General features: G+C 38.5%; 2 protein-coding genes and 1 long non-coding RNA gene across 3 annotated transcripts; 1 reads left to right on the top strand and 2 right to left on the bottom strand.

Annotated features, from left to right (window-relative positions):
* Positions 1–4,597: 4,597 nt before the first annotated feature.
* Positions 4,598–11,616, bottom strand: LOC102709587 (ABC transporter A family member 7-like). Its single transcript, XM_040526972.1, has 18 exons — positions 11,521–11,616; positions 11,004–11,391; positions 10,004–10,107; positions 9,747–9,888; positions 9,318–9,437; positions 9,085–9,209; positions 8,139–8,294; positions 7,878–8,040; positions 7,654–7,779; positions 7,488–7,571; positions 7,056–7,408; positions 6,664–6,864; positions 6,415–6,524; positions 6,216–6,303; positions 5,880–6,038; positions 5,671–5,776; positions 5,486–5,574; positions 4,598–4,960 (listed from the first exon to the last, which is right to left on the bottom strand). Exons 1-18 carry the CDS (start codon positions 11,614–11,616, stop codon positions 4,661–4,663), a joined length of 2,910 nt encoding a protein of 969 aa, XP_040382906.1. The 3' UTR covers positions 4,598–4,660.
* On the top strand, positions 4,925–6,144 carry LOC121055169. Its single transcript, XR_005812356.1, has 2 exons — positions 4,925–5,025; positions 5,504–6,144. It is a non-coding gene; the product is annotated as an uncharacterized LOC121055169 (long non-coding RNA).
* A 4,179-nt stretch (positions 11,617–15,795) lies between the features above and the next one.
* Positions 15,796–21,031, bottom strand: LOC102699979 (ABC transporter A family member 7-like). The gene is made up of 18 exons (XM_006659317.3): positions 20,800–21,031; positions 20,291–20,675; positions 20,113–20,195; positions 19,860–20,004; positions 19,096–19,224; positions 18,875–18,996; positions 18,628–18,786; positions 18,382–18,544; positions 18,178–18,303; positions 18,017–18,100; positions 17,578–17,939; positions 17,304–17,504; positions 17,100–17,209; positions 16,916–17,000; positions 16,648–16,776; positions 16,463–16,568; positions 16,297–16,385; positions 15,796–16,197 (listed from the first exon to the last, which is right to left on the bottom strand). The coding sequence occupies exons 1-18, from the start codon at positions 20,902–20,904 to the stop codon at positions 15,898–15,900; spliced, it is 2,883 nt and encodes a 960-aa protein (XP_006659380.2). The 5' UTR covers positions 20,905–21,031; the 3' UTR covers positions 15,796–15,897.
* Positions 21,032–21,249: the final 218 nt, after the last annotated feature.

Below are 21,249 nucleotides of genomic sequence, written 5' to 3'. Positions count from 1 at the left end.
ATGTCTTCCAAAAACCGCTAAATTATGCTGTTTTTGCAAAAGAAAATTTTCATATAAAAGTTTATTTAAAAGTCATATTAATCTAATTTTCAAGTTTGCAAATAGTAAATGTCTCTTTGTTTGGCACGATCATCTTCTTCTTCCATCACCTTCAAACACATCCTTAACATGCAACATATTCATAATATGATATCTTTTTTACTTCCCGTCCTAAAATATGATAATTTTTACTTTATCTTATTTGTCTTTATCTTATTTGTCTCAAAGTAAGTTTATTTTAAGCAATTACTGTATCGGAGTTTATAAAAGAAGGGAATAAATATATTAATAGCGAAAGATAATTATATTGAGATATGATAAAGTGAAGTGTATTATAGTTTTTTTATTTTATAGTGGTATATACGCTATGTGTGAAAAATAAACCTTATCGCTTATGGTTATAAGCTAAATTTGAAATTTCAACCTTAAATTTAGAGTAAATTTTAGAATTTTTTCATGGTAGTTTATTTTTTAGCTTTGACTTTTAATTGCTAAGAACACATATATAAAACTTTTATTTATAAATTATTTTTTATTTATAAATAAACCGTTTAGGTTTTTTCAGAATATGCTAAACAATCATCCCCGAAGTTATTTCTGTTCAAAAGGAATAATATTTATATTTTTTTTGCAAAAAAGGGTGGGTGTTTTTTTAAGACAAGGTAGGTGGTGAAACTTCGTTAATGGTATCGTATCGTTGTAGTGTAGAGAAAAATTTCAGTTTGATTTTACTTCTTTTGTTATTTTGATTACCAGATCAACTCTATAAACATCACCCTATATATGAGAATAATGCCCATCTTTATCGTCGATGCAATCATAGTGCATGAAATCGATAAAAGAGAGAAGGCGAAAGGCACTATCAGATAAAGGACTAGCTTATAATGATTATAATAATTGTCATATTATTTACTTAAATATATACTATACCATTAATATGTGGCACATATGTGTTAAACAGTTTATTGGAGACTATGCTTTAGTTCGTTATAGTCCGCTTTAATTTTCTTTACTAAATACAAATTTAACGTGTCAATTATTATATCTCCCTTGCACCCACTCATAAATCATGAGACTCTCCTACTTTGGGTCTCAATTTTTTTCTTATTACATCAAAGACACTTACACACATCGCACTTATTCACTCACGAATAAGGGCCCATACACGAGCTCAACGAGACCGAGACTAAAATAAATCTCTAGCCTAGCATATAAATCTTATTGCAACTTTACCTATTTGTGAGCATTTGGATTTTAAATCTAAATGGGTAGAGCCACCAACATACCACTAATGCTTTTCCTTGAGACTTATGGGTGAATGGCATATTTATAAATAAAAATAATTTAGGAATAAACTTTTATATATTTATTTCTTAGCGATTTTAAAACCAAGGTTAAAAATAAAATACGATAGAAACCTCAAAATCTCCTTGTTAAAAATTTAAAATTTTAGCTTATATGCATAAGCAAAAGCGAGAAATTCATCAAAAAGACCGTTAAAAAAAGCCCAACGATTTTCTTTCTTGATGGGACAAGATAACAAATATGAGCATCATCTTTTTTTTACTTATGCTTATACACCAAATTTAAGTTTTAAAATTTAAATTTAGAGCCAACTTTGAGGTTTTTTATGGTAATTTATTTTTCAGTCTTACTTTTAGATCACCAAGAATATGTATAAAACAGTTTTAGCCACAAATTATTTACTAGGCCTTAATACTCGGCTTTGCTTATGCTTAATACAAAGCTAGAGATGAGGACGATGATTGTACATGGATTAGTTTGGTCAACCCTGGCACGCCACAAGGTATAAAAAAAATACACGGGGAGTTCAATCCGAAATTCGCCGTCAATCCGAAATACTATCTTTCCAAACGTTTGACGTCATTGACCTTTTTATTCATATTTAACTATTCGTCTTATTTAAATTTTTTTAAAATATGTAAAGCTATATATATACATAAAAATATATTTAATAATAAATAAAATGATATAAAAACAATTAATAATTATATAAATTTTTTAAATAAGACGAATGATCAAACGTGTATAAAAAAGTTAACGGCGTCTTGCGGAAATCAAACTGCGTGCCACTTGCTTCGCAGAGAGGCGTGGCTCGTCCATCTCCACGAGAAAATTCGCCTCAAGTTTCACGAGACGCGCGCGGCGTCTGCGTGCTTGCTTAGCTTATGCGTGTTGTTTGCCGCGTGAGACTGGCCCCAGGAAGTCGATCGTGTTCACGTCGTACGTCTACTCTGCGTATGCCATCTTATCCCTAAGTCTGTTGCGTGTTAGTATACCATGACGACTAGAGGATAGGATCACGTTTAAATTGAATAAGTTATAAAGTATATAGTACTATAATTGGTACCCAATGATACTAACTAGTATAATCGGCATCGGCGGCGAGACCGTGGAGCGTGGGGGAGACACGGCATCGGCGGCGAGACCGTGGAGCGTGGGGGAGACACGTGCCAGAGCGCGAAGCCGGTGGACACCTTCCTTTTTTGCCCATGTGGCTAATTACATTAAACTGTACTATTCTATGACAATATCGTATAGCATAGTTTTATATAAATATAACTGTACAAGTTTTCATCATTGAAATGAGTATAATTTACTAGCAAAATGCTTATGCTTTGCATTGGAAAACTACTTTTTTTTCATAATTTAGGTCCTTTTAAGAAAATATTGTTACTTGTGACTAAGGCTAGGAAGGTCGTTTCTTGCGTTGCGGTATTGGGGGAATTGAGGATCAACGAGTCATGGTACAGATGTGATCAGATACTATACTTGGGTTAGGTTTGATTCCATGTCTAAACCTCCATTGATGAAGAAGAATTTGGTTCTAAATATTAGTTAGGCTAGGCTTGACACTTGGTTATGGTGTTTTTATTTCTCTGGTGTCCTATGTGGCAATATCCTGTTCTTGCTGTGTTTGGAGCCCAACCAATTTCTTTCGTCACTCATTTTTCATTTTTAATCACCACCATTGTTCTAATTTTCTTGTGAACTCCCTTTCACAATCATCCAAAATTCGCTCTTGGCCACTTCTTTTCTCTACCACTTCCTTCCTCTTTTAAACCATCCTTGGTCTATGTTCGTGCATCCGCTCATCTGGCCCAACCGGTAGGGCGCCCTGTCCACTAAAAATGGGTATGGGTCGATCTACGAATAATTTAGGATCCACTAGTTTAATAAAATGAACCAAGTTTCAATTCAAAATAAAATTATCAACCCACAACCTTCCCAAAGTTGTCCATCTCAGGCATGAGATTGTTTAGTTGACATACTTAAATTGCTTCACACTATCTTAATATTTTAGATAACTTACTTAAGGTTTAGCTAACAAAAAAAATAGAGCCATACTTTAACTAACGTATAACGGTTTTGCTATACTTTATTGTGTTATTGACATGTGTGGACCCTATATTTTGAAAAAAAATTCTCGTCACAAGTATGACTCAAAACAAACATACACCGAACTCAGTTAAATTTGACAAACTAGAGTTGCGACAAGCTTAGATAAGTTATGATAGTCAACCAAACAACTGAACCACTTCAAGACCGAGGATATTGACACTTAGTGATATGTCACCCTATTTCTTGCATTCCACATCAATCATCTGAGCTCACACGGAGCAGACCGTCCCCTCCCCTAACATCCATCTCGAAGCATATATAGGTTGGATTCTTTTCTAACCGATGATAAAAAAAATTATCTTATTTTATGATAGTTATTTAATAGTCTAAAAGATAAAATTAGTTGTTACAAAGATACGGATAATGAAAATATTTTATTAAAAAAATGCCTTTTAGTAGTTTAAAAAATACACACGCAAAAAGCAGATGAAAAATCTGTGAATGATCAGTGGAAAAGAACACCTTATAGTTAACTGAGCCGCCAAGGTCGTCAACCATTAAGCCAAGACCATCTTCTTCAATTGCAGCAAGGAGGCATCAAGAGCACCTCAGTCAAATCCATCTTCTTCAAGCTCTTCTCTGCGATTTCTCCCATCATCCCCCCCGCCCAAGGTTTGTCCTCCTCCTCTACACATCTCAACCAAAAAAAACAGGATCCACACATCCAGCAACTACAATGCAACCGACCGACGACACCAAAGTCATTCTGTTCCATACCTCGAAAGAATTGACGCTAATCCAGTCAGCATGAGCATCTATCTTCTCCGAAAATCGATGACACAATTTGAGTTTGCAACTCTCCCGAACATACGTGTTAGGGACGATTACAAATTTACCGTTAATTTAAAACGTTATTATTAAACAACCACTAGAAAGTTAAAAAAACATCAATAGAATCAAAAATATCATTAGAATTATTATTATAGTTACATCTTTGCAATTTAGAGAAAACCAATGACAATTTTTTTTTAAAAAAAAACTTTCTCGTACGTTGGTCTCTCACTGCAACCCAACAGCAGAAAATTCCAAGGATATGATGCGGTAAGCCGATGATGTGAATTGGAATGTGTGAGGTTCGCCTATTCATCAAATGCCAACCCTAATGAGCACAACAAATTATCATCGACCGAACAAATCCATCACCCGTGCGCTGCCTAGCTAGAGCTACGGCCACTCGCTGGATAGCCAGCTCAGCTCTCTACGAGAGGGCGTCGAAGGCGCGCGCCTCCATGGCGACCCGGACGAACACCTCCTCCAGCGTGGCGTCCGCCACCCCCCACGCCTGCACCGGCGCCGACCGCCGCGCCGCCTCCACCGCGCCCAGCACGCCGTCCAGCCGCGCCCCGCGCCGCGGCACCTCGAACCTCTGCGTCCCGGCCACGCCGTACACCTTCGCCGCCCCGGGGCACCGCCGCGCCACCGCGCGCTCCACCGCCCCCTCGTGCCCCGCCGCCGTTGTTATCGTCAGCACCCGGGCGCCGCCGTACCTCGCCTTCAGCTGCGCCATCAAACCAAGCTTCTTAATTACATTGACTGCCAGAAAATTAAGAACTCAACTTTGAGGTGAATTAATTCTGCCGTTGTTGGAAAAAAAATATCATTTTTGAGGTGAATTCTACCACAATTGTTATTTTTATTGTCGGTTGGATATACACTCGTTTTCTTACGTACCACCTAAATAGTTATAATTTTTTTTTTAAAATAAAAGATGAATTAATATAAGATATTTTACTCCATAAACATACAAGCTAAAATTTAAATTCTATAAATGATAACAACAATAATAATTTAACTTTGAGTGCATACTAGTTGTAGTTAATAACAAGTTGATTTGAACTTACATGTTTGGAAATTACAGGTTTAGGGAGTGACATATCTCATATTAATTCTACCTATAATTTTTTTTAAAAAAATTCTTAATAACTATTTAAGTAACATGAAATTACCGGTATCGATACAAATATATCTCCTGAATTCTATCACCATGGTTAGTTTTTGTTTTGTTTTTGGTGTTTTTTTTTACCTCCATCGGAGTTCCCAGGCACTGGAAGTTGCCGTCGACGAAGATGCCGACGCGGTCGCAGAGCTCCTCAGCCTCCTCCATGGAATGTGCTGAAATGTTCAGTGCCCATATTATTCAGTCTAGTTGTCAATCCGTCACAAATGTTGCCGTCTGCACATATAGGAGGAGGATTAATAATTAATTACTGGTGAGAATGATGGTGCAGTTCTTCTTCGCCCTCTTAATGACATTCCAGAGACTGCTCCTCGAAGTCGTGTCCAATCCGGTGCTCGGTTCGTCCATGTAAACAACCTACTCAACATCAATGGAATGAATGAATCAAAGACAGTTATTACAGCTGAAGTTTTCTTCAGAGATGTGTGGAAGGTAATGAAGAACTGTGCATTGGGAATACTTTAGGGTTGCCGATCAGTGCGATGGCGACGCTGAGCCTTCTCTTCATGCCACCGCTGTACTTGCTCACCGATTTGTCGCCGAAGCCGCTGTGGAACAGATTTACACTCTTCAGAGATTCATCCACTGCCTGGACCAAGAAAAACCTGATGATCAAATACTAGAATTTTTTTTTCCCAGTGTCATGTGTAGTAGAAGTATAAATGGAGTGAACATTTGCAATTTATTTGTAAAAAGCAGTATCAGGTAGTAGGGAAGAACTTGTATTCTGACTGTGTAAAGCTAGTACTGTAATTTTGTATGTTTTTTTTTATCTTGTTCATGGCTCCAATTAAACTACCTTCAGTAGAGCAGCACCTGTGAGATTCTTCAGCCGGCCATAGAACATCAGATGCTCCCTTCCTGTCAGAGTCTCCCAAAGCAAACTGCAGACGCATTGGACAATTTTTTTTGTTGGCATCAGATCACTGACAAAACCAAATTCAGAAAAAAAAAAGAAGAGAGAAAATGCCAGAAATAGCCGCTTGTGATCATACTCGTGCTGCGGACATACACCGATGTTTGCATATATTTCATTCATATCTCTCCTCAAATCCATCCCATGTATGTAAGCAGTTCCATAAGTTGGCGCCACTAGTCCAATCATCTGCAAAGATAAATTGGTTCAAAAATTGTATTTGTTTTTGGTTTATTCGTGTTACTGCACTACGAGGGAAAAAAAATAGAGAAATGCAATTTGCGCAAAAACATCGTAAATAAGCACAAGAAATTAATGAAATATTTACCATGTTGATGAAGGACGTTTTCCCTGCCCCATTGGGACCAAGCATTCCGAAACACTGTCCTTTGCGCAAAGCAAGCGACAATCCTTTAACAGCAAGCTTATCAGGGTTTCCATTCTTTCCAGGGTACACTTTCTTCAGGTTATGACAGATGATCGTATTCCTCATGTCCATGTCCTTCAGCAATTTTTTCACCACCTTGCGCTGAAAAATTGAATTTTGAACAACAATTGATGACTGTACCCTTATGAATACTAGATTTGGAACATTACTTTGGCATCTTTTCTATTTTCTGAAAAACGCTCTCTGTAATCAAACTCATTTAGTTGTGTATTTCATCATACTTTTTTCAGATAAAACAAAAACACACACATTCAGTTGTATGCTTAGCTAACCTCAAGAAAAACATCAGGTTTTGCCATATCAGCAAAAACCTTTCTGGACCTCTGTTTCACTTTGTCTGGTCTCAATGACGGCGAAGAGTGCTTTGTTGACATAAACCCAAAGAGGAACAGTGGATGCCAGGCAGGTCTATGATCCAGTAAAAATGACACAGGAAGCAGGATCATCCATTCTATAGACATTAGGAGCAGGACATCTCTCATCCCATTGATGGGGTCATTCAAGTCCCTCCATTGCATCCCATGCTTCCCCATTTGCCTTCCAGCAAATGCATACTCTGCAAGCTCATAAAATCCTCGGTAGAGCGCGAACCCGGGAACAAGCTCCATTGTCACAAGCCACTGTCCTAATAAACAAGTAAAATTTACCATTGTTGATGAGTATCCGGTGAAATTCTCTCAAAATAATTGCTGGGAAACACTTACTTGGGAATGTAGTATCTTCAATGAACAACTGCAGAAGTGCTTCTCCAAGAAGGCTTGATCCAAAGACATAAATGTAACTAATTACTGTAACACAGAAAATGTTGATGCTGAGGTCATTCAAAGAGCTACAGAATGAAAAGAAGAAAAAGGTCTGATTGTTACTAACCACTAGCAGTCTTGACAGATGAGAAGAAAGACGCAAGCAGAAACGCAAGCACAATCTGAAGGTTGATATATAGAAAATAGAACACAAACTGTAGGCTGTAGCTATTTAATCTGAAGATATCTAGCCCTGCAGTACCGAAAAGAGTTCTCTCAATGATTTCAAAGCTTACTTTAATGTGTTATAAATTCTCAATTTCCATATGATGTAGTTAACTAGCACAGTACCTATAAAGGACCCAAACATCACGAAGAACATCATGTAAGCTGTTGAAAGGGACAAGAAATAGGCATAAGATATCATCCAATAAGGTCCGTCCTTTAGGCCATGCATCTTCATCATCAGTCTTAAATTGCGCTGCTTCTCATAAACAAGGTATGTCAACATTACCTGAGAAAACATTGAAATGAATTGGTAAGTAACTTGTGTATGGATTCAAAATACCTTAATGAAAGACCAAATCATGGAGCACAATAAGGTTAACTCACTGGAAGTAGCAGTTGAACTGTCCATGTGAAGAATAGGGCATCAAGGAGAGTGGTGAAGTCCAGAGTGATTTTTGTTGCTGCTTTTGGCATTTCTTTCAAAAATTCTAGGCGCATTTCTGCATTGCCTCGAAGAAATTTCAGATATGCGGTGGATGCCTGCAAAATTAGTAGTTATAATATTAAGGTTATTTAGTGGTAATGATCCAATGTCATGATCGGTAAACACCGACATAAGATAGGCGGGAGGTGGTCGCTGCTAAGAATAAGAAAGGGACTTGGGGACAAAAACATCGAGGGAGAGATTAGACTAATTCTGATTCTCTGCTTAACTGAAAAGAGATATAATTCATAATCCTTTATACGGGGTGGAGTAATTTTACAGTTCTTAAGTAAGTACCGAGAGTTACCAAAAATTTTAGTGTAAAATTTGGTACCTATTAATATCTTAGGTACTCATAATTACTAAATTTTACATAAAAAAAGTGGTATCTCTTAGTAACTTCTTAAGGACTGAAAAATTGCTTTTATATGTGTCATGGACCACACTCTTGGCCTAATACTCATGACATTAGTACATATCACAGATGAATTCATTTTTTTTGGAAGACACCTCGGGATAAAATCAGTATAAACGACATGAACTTGGAAGAGTCGTTATAGCAGATGTGCTGTTTTTGCTACAGTTCACTTGTCTTGATGGAGCACTGAAATTGTGCAGCAAGCCATTTATGCAGCCCTTCCATGTCTAGTTATTACCACTATATTTCTTTTTAAATGTGGTTGCCCCCATTTTCCATTAAGCGAAAAGGTAAAATAAAATCATTTTTTACAGTTCTTAGGATATATCGATTGGCATTTCTCTAGTTCAGATAAATGCCTTTTAATATCCAACGGATTATTCCTCTATCTGAAAGTGAATATGTACTACAATAGGCAAGTTAAGTACCATATTAACCAACCGTGCAACACGCATAACTGTCATGGGATGGTGTCCATTATCCCTGCTGAAGGTAGAGTTGTACGAGACATCGACATGAAACCGCGTCTTGCTTGTATCAAGAAAATCATAACCTGCAAAAAATGCAACTTTAAAACAAGATATGTTTATACCAAAAAAAAAACCTGAACTTCTACACTAGTGGAATTATTGGAAGGAAAACCAAATTCAGATGAGGCTACCAGCGAGATATTCGTTTGATGTTCTCAACTTATTCCCACTCCTATAACCCTTGAACAAAAGATGATTTATCACCGTTGAATTCCGGCACCACAGTGGTAAACCTTGAACACACTTCACATCTGTTCCAAACTCACAAAGAAGCACAAGAGAGAAGGATGTTATCGCACAAATAATTCAGCGATGAAAAACAATTTTTGACGAGATTTGCTCTAGTCCAACAAAAAGTATCTCGAGGTACCAATGTCTTATGGTATCAAATTGTTTCTGATTGTTCGACCTAACAATGTTCATTCTGCTCAGCTAGATTCAATGGTGCGAAACGATTTAGTACTGTGAGGTACCGATACCTCGAGATATTTTTTTGTTAGACTGGAGCAAATCTCTTTTATAATACAGTTTCATACAAGCAAGAAAGAAGAATCTTTTACCGAGTCGAATTGGCATTGCATCAGAATTTCCTGAAACATTTCGCGAATCCCATATACATTGTGTTTGCATCACATGTAAGGTGCCATTGGGCACAAACCCTGGCTCTATAAACAGCACATGAGCCGGTGATGTACTTGTACCCTGCAAGGAGAATTCAAGTGACAACATTATTAACATCACAAATCACAGTTAAAATGCACCGAATCTTTTGTGCAAAACACCACTCATCAATCAAGATGTCAAATGTTCAACTCACTGGGACTATTGTTGATAACTCATCAAGATAAGATGAACTATTAGAATTGCTCACACCGAGAAAGTATGAAGTGGGTACATCTGGGAACAATCCCCTTCCAAGGCCTGCCAAAAAAAATCAGTAAACAACAACAAAAGCAAATGTACTAGCAAAATGCCGGTGACATCTGTGATGTGAGTGTGTAGTGGTGTATGTACGTGCAAGGTTATCAGTATTCTGATTTGTATCATAACGATCATATTATAGGCAAAAATATTATTTAAAAAGGTACATTAAAAAATAGTGTGAATAATCCACTAAAGTTTACAAAAAATTCAATTAAATTTCACAAATCAATATTGTAGGCTTCAATTTATACAACATATTATATATCTTATATAAAAATATGTACTTTCTAAAATAAGTTTTTTCCCATCCTTAAGAAAGCATCATAAGATACCACTCTTTTCTATGTAAAATTTGGTATCTTCTAGTACCTAAGATATTAAGAGGTATTAAATTTTACATAGAAAACAGTGGTACCCTTGGTATCTCCTCAAGGATGATAAAATTGCTCTTCTAAAATTTTCTAGTAACCTGATCCTATGTAACTGGAGTATTGAACCAAAAAAAATGGCTCACCTAATGATCAAATATTTGAAAATTTTAATTTCATCAATCAACTCCGGTGACTGCTGTTGGATGATACGTGCACCCAAGTCAAAAAAGATCATACACGCCCTCCCCCCATGCATCGCGCACGTGTTTGATAGAAAAATAAAAAAATCAAATGTTTGATCAATAGTGAAAGTGAAAAAAAATCAATCTTGCCATGATACTCACTGCTCGCATTCAAACTATATAATTAATTAGTTGATAAATATAAGCAGGATTAAAAAATCGTATAATATAAAAATAGGGTAGTATTTTATATACTTTTATGTAAATTTCTGATAAAATGGTACAGGAGAGCTCTAACGCAAACATAAAAAATGTTCTACATTCGCTGGTTTGAGTGCACCTTCAGACAGCCGGCGGTTCTGGCCGGTGAAGAGCACGGCGACCGGGCACGGCGCCTCCGACGCTGCTCTGCCGCCACCGCCGCCGCAACGCCCCGGGTGCACTGGCGTCGGCGCTCGGTACGGCGCGTCCGGCACCTGCGCCAGCGCCGGCCACCTCGGCGGCGCGGGCACGGCGCAGCTGAGCGCCTGCGTGCCCGTGGAGTGCTGCACGCCGCACTCCGCCGCCGCGCAGGCGCCCGTGCGGCCGTCGCGGCGCACGCAGGCGCAGCCGCACCGGAACGGCGGCCTGTCCAGCTCGTGGTCGATCACGGCCTGGATCGCGACGAGCAGCACGCACAGGAGCGCCGGGAACGCCGCCACCGCCGCGTTCGCCTTCGCGTTCCTCCTCTGCGACGCCACGCCACCCAAGAACCACGTCCAAGAAACACGCAAAAGATTCAGCATTTTGCTCGATAACATCGCAAGAACCGATCCGTGGCTAGCTCAGCTAGCTGAAACGGGCATTGCATGGCTCACCTGGAAAGAGAGGTTCTTGAGGAGGAGCGCGTGGACCTGCCTGAAGAACCACGCAATCGCAGGCCGTCGCGTGCGGCAGGAGCCAGCCGCCGCCATGCGAGCGAGCGAGCAAGAACACAGCTTCTCCGATCGAGCTCCTCTGACAGATCAAATGAACTCGACGCAGCAACAGCGAACGACCGATCGATCAGACAGCTCAACCAATCAGCAGCATCTCTCGAGCAATATATACACTAGCGACGGCCGGCTACAGTTCGACTCGAGCAGCTCGTGTCGCCCCGCGGTTGCTGCCAGTGCAGTGCCAGGGCCTCAGGCGCAGGACAGGGCGAGCGCGGAGGATTGTCGATGAAGCTTCTTCACTCCTCCTCCTCCTTCCATGGCATCCTCCCATCACTCCAAGAAATGCTGCGTCACCCGCCTTAACTCGGGCGGCTGTTACGCTACCTTTGCATTTTAATTGTTTTACTCAGCTTGGCAGTAACTGAAGCTTCATCAGTTACAAGAGGGCAGAGAGAGAGAGAGAGAGAGTGCAGAGAGCTCAACAATGGCATCTGCGTTGGGATTTGGGGCATGTGTCTAGTAGCAAGGAGGAGCTCACTACGTATATATTTCAAGTATTTTTATTATCATTGAAAAGTATTTTAAGGTAATACTCTCTTCATATTCTTTTACATGCCGCCGTTGACTTTTAGGTTTGCGTTTGACCTTTCGTTTTATTAAAAAAATATATAAGTATTAATTATTTTGTTATAATATGATTTATTATTATAGGAACTTTAGGTATGTTTTATAATTTCGCATATTTAGATATAAATTTTGAATAAGACGAACGGTCGAATGTAGATTCAAAAGCCAACGGTGTCATATAAAAAAATATAGAGGGAATAAGAATTTTAGTATAAATTTTTGGTATCTTACGATATTATTTACCTTAAAGTATCATACTTTTTACACTTAAAAAAAATGGTATCTTAAGATATTTTTTCAATATTTTTCAAAGATATTAAAAAAGCTCAAATATTTCTGATAGGATTCAGTTTCAGAGCCTTGTCAGTTGTCACTCACTGCTGAAATCTCTCTCTGAATTTGGTTTGGAGTTCAGTTTGAGGCATGGGAGTTATCTCAAGGAGTTTTTTTTATCATTTTTAAAAAATAACTCAAAGTATCATATTTTAGTGTAAAAATTATGGTACCTTAAGGTATCAAAAATTCATACTAGAATTCTTAATATCTTAAGATACTTTTCGAGGATAATAAAACATCTCTATCTCAAGTTCTGAACTCATGTTAGCTAGCTGAGACACCAAGAAGAGAGGGACAGGTTGATGGAACAAGGAAAGCTCTTGTGTTCATCGCCTCAAACGGCAGTACCAAATGGACTGATCTTGTGGTTGCAGTACACTTCTCATGACTCATCTTTCAAGGAATGTAGATTATCAGTTCATTCTTTCATACTATTATTTTCCCTCCTTATTATATTGTTCCGATGATCTGTTACGCAAGAGCTGTTGTTGCTTAAGTAATGGTCTCCGCATTGATCTCATTGGTAGTAAGAAAGAATGGTATTATTATATGATATAAGTAGATTGGTTTAGGTTCTTTAGTGAAACTTGCCTTGGGTTTATCTCCGTTGTGCGATAACTTCATGCGAACGAAAGGGATCAGTACTGTAGAGTGATCAAATCATGGTTGGTTCTAGCAAATTCAAAGATGGATCAGAGGGGAACACACTTACCAACATAAGACACTGTCTTGCTTTAGAAGCTAGACCAATCTACGGCCTGTTGAAATAATTACTGCACTATAATATGTAATACTCTGTCAAAAAAAAAGACATTCCTGGTTTGTAGTTTGAGCATTTGACCACCCATTTTATTTTAAAAAGATTATTAAAAAATTAAAAAAAAATTAGTCGCACGTAAAGTACTATTCATGCTTTATCATGTAGTAACAATAAAAATATTAATTATAAATTTTTTAAATAAGACGAAGAGTCAAAAATTTTATCAAAAACACAGAAATTCGTTTATTTTTGGATGGGCTGTACCGTATAAAAAAGAGAGAGTTGACAAATGTCTAAAGACTCTTGTATCTATATGAGGGTGATATGACTTGTACCATACGAGAATGTGAATTTATATTCTATTTTTTATAAACTAAATTTAGTACTACGGTAACATATGTTGTATGACATCTGTAAGTCCTGTTGCTAGTCAAATTTCAAACAGATAGTTGGACTGTAGATGTATTTGCCCCCTCAAAGGGAATAGAAAACGAAATTTTCATGCGCTTCATTTTTTTTCAACCCACCAAGATTATTATTTGACTGTTTATTTGTTGATGAGCAACAATTATCTTGCGGTTGGAACCACACTTAGCAACAAAGAAAATACCGTCTCATATTTATAAGCCAAAATTTAAATTTTCAACCTTAAATTTAAAATAGATTTTAAGATTCTTTTATCGTAGTTTATTCTTTAGCCTTAACTTTTAGATCACGAAAAACACGTAAATAAAAGTTCTATTCACATATTACAACCACCCTCAGCATTTCATGTGGTAATTGCACAATCTTACGGCACCTGAAATCCCCAACCGAATAAACTTGTCAGATAGAGTACCACCCTATGCTATTTTGCTTGCAATCTCAGTTAGGATCAGAACCTGTGGTTACTGGTCAAAATCAAAAAGACTGACAAAGGCCCTATTTATATAGTTAATAAGGCTTTGTTTAGTTCCTAAATTTTTTTTCAAACACATCACATCGAATTTCTGGACACCTAAATAAAGCATTAGAAATAGATGAACCAAAAAGCTAATTGCACAGTTACGGAAGAAATGTTGAGACGAATCTTTTAAGCCTAATTAGTCCATGATTAGCTATAAATGCTACAGTAACCAACATGTGCTAATGACGGATTAATTAAGCTCAAAAGATTCGTCTCGCAGTTTCCAGGCTAGCCGTGAAATTCGTTTTTTCATTCGTGTCCGAAAACCCCTTCCGACATTCGGTTAAACATTTGATGTGACACTTCTCTCAAAAATTTTCTCAATCTAAACATCCCTAATTTTTTTTTCCAAAAAACATCACATCGAATATTTGGACAACTAAATAGAGCATTAAAAATAGATAAAACAAAAAACTAATTGCGCAGTTATAGTAGAAAGTGTAAGACGAATCTTTCAAGCCTAATTAGTTTATGATTAGTCATAAGTGCTACAGTAACCCACATGTGCTAATGACGGATTAATTAGGATCAAAAGATTTGTCTCGCGGTTTTCAGGCGAGTTATGAAATTGGTTTTTAATTCGTGTCAAAAACCCCTTTTAACACCTGATCAAATCTCTGATGTGGCACCTAAAAATTTTTCTTTCATGAACTAAACAGGACCAAAGTAACCTGGCCTTATTCATAGGTACACGCAGGTCTCACTAAGCAAAGATAGTTATGAATCCATTATTCATCCTATTCGAAATAATAATTCTTTACTTCCATTGTTGCTTAATATAAGATGTTTTACTATTTAAATTTGTCACACAATATAAAGGATTTTGTGATTCTCGGACTATTTTATTTATCATCAGTCAACTTTTACGCTACTTTATTCTTTACCTACTAACTTCTATACCACTTTATATCATATCAATCAACTTTTGCATTACTTTATTTCCCCACCTATTATTTTTTGACATGACTTATACTAGTAATATTTTTTTATTTTTTTTAATAAAACATAATCCATATTACAGGACAGAGGGAGTAGTTACTAAAGAAGGGAGTGATCGCCAAACAACATATTTGCAAACGAAAAATAATTTATGAATGAAAGTTATATATATATGTTCTTAATAACAATCTAAAAACCAAGGTTGAAAAATAAACTACGATGGAAAAACCCTCAAATCAACTCTAAATATAACGTTAAAATTCAAAATTTGACTTATAAGCATAAGCATAAGTGAAAAAATCAAGGTGAAAAATTCAAATGGTTGATAAATATCAAGAACTTTATTCATAGGCACATCACCATGCAAATAATGAGAGGCTTGAATTCATGGTCCATCCTATTCTAAGTATAGTGATACTGTAGTTCTTTTAGTTCTGCAATGACATGTACTAGTGGCATCAAATACACACATTTTACTCGACCATTTTTAGTCAGGAAAGACTTACCTCACTAATGGTATTATACTATTGCATTACTTTATACATCACAATATAAATTCCATAGCTGCTAAACAACTTTTCCATACTACTGGACACCTCAATACAACGCTAAGTAAAGGTTAGCAGATAGTTCAAACAACCATGTACAACACATTCTCCTATAGAAGGAAAAAAAAGAATAATCACCTACCAATCCATAGTAATACTATTTACGCGACCACATTGACTGATTGTGCTCCTTTCGCAACCTTGATAAAGACGTCCTCTAAGGTGGTGTCGACGAGGCCCCAAGCGTGTATGCTGAATCGTTTCTTTGCACTCTCAACTGCGTGGAAAACGTCTGCTATCTTCACCTCCTGTTTTGGCAGCTCAAATTTCTGCGTTCCTGATAAGTGATATATTCTGTTTGCACTTGGTGACAAGTGCTGAACCAGCTGTTTGACCTCCTGTTCATGTTCTGAAGATGTTGTCATTGTGAACACATATGTGCCACCATATCTAGCTTTCAGCTGCAAAAACAGTTGCAATTCAAATGTTCACAAATGTTTATAATAGGCAAGTTATGTAAAATGTATTTATTTGTATTTACAGATAACCAGGTAAATTACCTCTTTTGGATTCCCAAGGCATTGAAAACCACCATCCACAAAAATTCCGAGTCGATCACATAGCACCTCTGCCTCTTCCATTGAATGTGCTGGAAAAAAACATAGTAGATTATCCACCATTATTGTACGTTTATGAAATGGAGAGAAGGTCAGTAAAGTTCTGTACTTGTAAGAATGATAGCACGGTTTTTCTTTGCCTCCTTCACAACATTCCATAAGTTATTTCTTGATGCTGGATCTAGTCCAGTGCTAGGCTCATCCATGAAAACAACCTAAAAGAACATTTTCAATTGTACATTGTATTGTATTTTGTGCAGTTGAAAAATCAACAGAAATAAATCATAGTAGTACTTTGGGGTCTCCAATCAATGAGATTGCGACGCTAAGCCTTCGTTTCATGCCACCACTGTACTTCCCCACTTGCTTATTTCCAACACCTCCATGAAATAGGTTGACACTATTGAGGGAGTCATCGACTGCCTGATAATATGCATTTTGTCAAATAGTGATATATTCATGTATGTAGTATTGTAATTGTTACCGCAAGACAGAATCAACAACAATGCACACCATTTCACAATGAAGGTAAATAATAGAGATTGGTGTGAAGATAACATACCTTCTCTAATTCAGTGCCTTTAAGATTCTTTAGTCTCCCATAAAACAATAGATGCTCTTTTCCCGTCAATGTTTCCCAAAGTAAGCTATATTTTAAGTAGCATTAGCAATCATGATATGTTTTGCAGTGGACAGACAAAAAAAAGTTTACTAAATTAATTTTAGTCTTAGAGCAAGAATCATACTCGTGTTGTGGGCATACACCCATATTTGTGTAGATGTTATCCATATCGGTGTTTATGTCCATTCCATGGACAAATGCAGTGCCAGATGTGGGTGGAATGAGCCCAATCATCTGTGAAGTAAAAAAATGGAAAGCATATCACTTAGTATTGTGTAAAGATGTCTATTTTTTGTCAAAATTGAAGAGCTACGTCTTGCCACTGTACCATGCTGATGAATGATGTTTTCCCAGCTCCATTTGGGCCAAGCATACCAAAACACTGGCCTTTAGGGAGGGCAAGCGACAACCCTCGAACTGCAAGTTTGTCTGGGTTTCCATCCTTTCCATGGTAAACCTTCTTTAGATTGTCACATATGATTGCCTGGTTTGCATTTGGTTCCAGCAGGAGTTGCTCGACTACCTCTCTCTGCATAAAATTTAGCAAAATCACTAATGAAATTGATATGCAATTTGAGAAAATACATAAGAAGGTAACATACTTCTTGAGAAACATCAGGGTTGTCCATTTCAACAACTACTTTAGACCCTTGTCGCCCAAAGCTCCTCCGCAATGATAGAGAACGTTTTTTAAAACGTTTCAAGAAGAACAAAGGTGTTTTTCGGGCTCCACCACCCAATGATGAGATTTTATCCAAATAAAATGCCAACGGGAGCAGTATAGCCCATTCCACAACCATGATAATCAAGACAGTGCGCATTCCATTCTCATGGTCATTCAGATTAGTCCACTTCATACCATTTGTTCCCATTGCATTTCCAGAGAATACGTATTGACCAAGCTCATATAACCCTCGGTACAGTGAAAATCCAGGAATGATTTCCATGACTACTATCCAACCCTCTTTGTAAAAAAGAAAAAAACACCTGTCATGCATAGGATACAAAAAAATTGCTAAAAGAAATGAGAAAGAAACCTACTTGGAAAACTAGTATCCTCCACAAAAAAACGCAGAAGAAATTCTCCTAGTAAGCCAGAACCAAATACATATATATAACCAACCACTACAAAACAGAAATTTCTCAAATTAGTCAGCCATAACCCATGTCTTCTTTAGCAGTTGTGCATTTGAATCACAAACCTGTGGCTGTTTTGACAGAAGAAAAGAAGGCTGCAACAAAAAATGCAAGTGCGATCTGCAGATTTATGTAGATGAAGTAGAAAACAAACTGAATGCTGTAGCTGTTTGTTTTAAAGAAATTTAGACCTGTACACAAGAAAGTTAATTTTTAAAGTATGAAATATGTACAAATGCAATGTATTGAACAAATTTCCAGTGGATTACCTATCAAGGATCCAAATACCACAAACACTACCATATAGACAGCCGATAGAGCAAGGAAGTAAGAATATGATATCATCCAGTAAGGCTCATCTTTCAAACCATGCATTTTCATCATAATTTTCAGCTTCTGTTGCTTCTCGTACACTAGATATGTTAAGATGACCTGGGAAGGAAATGATATAACAACTAAGTTGATATTCTCTGCTTCTTACGTAAGATTCAAAACAGGTTGCATCTCATACTCACTGGAAAAAGTAGTTCAACAATCCAGGTGAAGAACAAAGCACCAAGAAGAGAAGAGAGATCAAATTTTGGTTTAGTTCCTACTTTTGGCATCTCTTTAATGTATTCGAGTAGCATCTCCACTCCACTTCCTCTAAGAAATTTAACGTATGCATTTGATGCCTAAAATGGAATGAGCTGTATTAGTAGTTGACTAGTTGTAGTGCACATCAAAATCGTTAGACATGAGGTTGTCGGTCAAGGCACATACCGTGTTAACCAAGCGTGGAACTCGTAGCAATGAGATAGCAAATGCAGTGTTGTTGTTATATGTAGAGTTGTACCAAATGTTTATTGCAAGGCCATTGTTGTTTGTGTTCAAGAAGTCATAGCCTTTGGGAGAAAAAGAAGAGGCAAACTTATACATAAGAAAATGAACCTTATCAATAATGATGGACATTTTTCTCTGAGAAGATCAGACGATGAGATTACCTGCAATAAATTCATTTGTCTTTCCTCCTCCACCTCCCCCACCTTGCTGTCTATACCCGCTAAACAATTCGTTATTGATTTGTGATGCACTTTCACGCCATAATGACAGGCCTTGAACACAGTCTATATCTGAACATTCCAAAAGTAAGAACATCAGATTTCGACATTTTCACAGGTGTAGGAAACGTATATGGAAGTATTGAAAGGAAATAGACAGCCTTTTAGTCTTACTGTTAAAGTGTAACATTGAAATTCAAGAACAACAAAGCATTGCTTACAAACATTTAAATCTAGTTTTGTAGTTATATAAGGTTATAGAATTTATCTCAATAGGAAGACAATTGCCTGTTTTCTTATTTATTAGTAATTCCTCCTCCAGTCACAAATACAAGTCAACTTGAACATAGACACAATTCCTAAAATGCATCACTGACCACCAATTTCTATTGCAATACATATATATATATATATATAACTGAAGGGCATAAGAAGGAAATAAAAGTAATAAATACAAGAACGATGTATGAAAAGTTAGCCTATGAATGTGAGCAAGTGCTGATGTAGTAATCCCAAATGCCCATGATTTCTTATAGTTTTTTCATAATTACCCCCTTATTCAGTATACCATGCCTTTACGTCCTTGTACATATTACATCTTGAATTAAATAAGTTAGGTCTAGCAAGTTACCCTGTTTTTCCTGCTATCTGTTCCCTTCAAATAAAGATGCAGACGAAGGGAAAAAAAGGTGAAACGAGCAACTTACTGAGTTGAACAGGTACGGGTCCAGCTTTGTTAGAAATCGTCCGTGTTAAATTGGGTGAACACTCAGGCTGGACCACATATAAAGTATTCCCTGGGACAAATACTGGCTCTATGAACTGTGTTGTCCATGTCCACGTGTCTGAGCCCTATGACAAATTAATCCAACCAAGAGCTCCACACATTAGAGAACATGGTACGACTACTGATGATTAAACTGCACAAGCAAGCCTGCCATTAGGCGTTAAGAAACTCACAGCAACAATCTTGGAGAATGCATCAAGATAATCCGTGAAATTCAAAGAGGGAGGAATAGCAGGGAACAGTCCACCAGAAACACCTGCCAAATAGGAAATCAAAAGCGCCGATGAGCTATGAACACTTCCATCCAAAAGATTGAACAACAAATCAGAGTGATGGGTGAAAGAAACATACTTTGAGCAAGCGAGCGGTTCTTTCCAGTGACGAGGACAGAGGCAGGGCAAGAGCCAGTGTCTCTGCAGGTCGGGTTAGGCAAATCGTCGAACGGCTGGGAGGCGATCCGGACAGCCCGGGACCCAGGGCGTGGCACCTGGACCAGGGCCGGCCAGGGCGTCGGGCTGGGGATCGGGCAGCTCCCCACCTGGTCTAGCGTGGAGTGCTCGACGCCGCACTCCGTCCTCCGGCAGGCCCCGTCGGGCGCGGCGTCGACGCAGGCGCAGCCGCACTGGTACTTGGGCTTGTTGAGCTCGCGGTTGAGCACCCCCTGCAGCACGACGAGGATCACGCAGAGGAAGAGCGGGAACACGGTGATGCACGCGTTCGTCTTCATGTTCCTCCTCTGCCAAAAAAAAGATATCGCAAACACATGGTCACAATTCAGAACCCAAACCACAACAACCGGCGGCGAACTCCGGCCGATCCCGGCAACCAACAGAGCAAAGCAGAGGGGTGGAGGAGGGGACCTGGAAGCAGAGGTTCTTGCGGAGGAGGGCATTGGCCTGGGTGGCGAATCCGGCGGAACCCCTCGAGCGGGCGGCGGCGGAGGCGTCGGTGTCGGTGTCAGCCATCTTCGACGAGCAGCCGCGGCTACCGGAGACCGGAGGCAGAAGAGTAGGAGGGCCGGCGAGGCGCTACGCTACACCGGCGGCGGCGAGCGCCTCCCTCTCCGGCTCCGGCCTTTATAGCCTCCCGTTTTTCAACTGGCTCCCGCCAATTCTGCGTCGTCACGCCGCCGCCGTGAGGGGGTGGGTCTCACCTGAGGGACCGAATCGTAATAAAGAGAACTCGGGAGGGGTTGTTATGCAAAAAGTCCCTTCGCCGTTAGCGTCGCTGTCCTCCGTCAGGGAGGACGTCAGCACACGGTTCCGTACGCTTTGCCTTCTGAATTCTGAATACCATTAGCCGCTAGGATA

The sequence above is a fragment of the Oryza brachyantha genome, chromosome 8, assembly GCF_000231095.2.
Source record: "Oryza brachyantha chromosome 8, ObraRS2, whole genome shotgun sequence".
In the NCBI taxonomy this organism is placed as follows: Eukaryota; Viridiplantae; Streptophyta; class Magnoliopsida; order Poales; family Poaceae; genus Oryza; species Oryza brachyantha.
The sequence above is the reverse complement of the archived record's forward strand: the minus strand, read 5'-3'. Positions and strand labels throughout refer to the sequence as shown.

Coding starts and splice junctions, on each gene's coding strand:
- LOC102709587 (XM_040526972.1), bottom strand. CDS start 11,616: ATGGCGGCGGCTGGCTCCTGCCGCACGCGACGGCCTGCGATTGCGTGG. Junction 8,041..8,138: donor CAGTTCAACTGCTACTTCCA/GTGAGTTAACCT, acceptor ATGTTTTCTCAG/GTAATGTTGACATACCTTGT. Junction 5,777..5,879: donor CACTGATCGGCAACCCTAAA/GTATTCCCAATG, acceptor GATGTTGAGTAG/GTTGTTTACATGGACGAACC.
- LOC102699979 (XM_006659317.3), bottom strand. CDS start 20,904: ATGGCTGACACCGACACCGACGCCTCCGCCGCCGCCCGCTCGAGGGGT. Junction 17,210..17,303: donor AAACATCATTCATCAGCATG/GTACAGTGGCAA, acceptor TTTACTTCACAG/ATGATTGGGCTCATTCCACC. Junction 16,198..16,296: donor GCCTTGGGAATCCAAAAGAG/GTAATTTACCTG, acceptor CTGTTTTTGCAG/CTGAAAGCTAGATATGGTGG.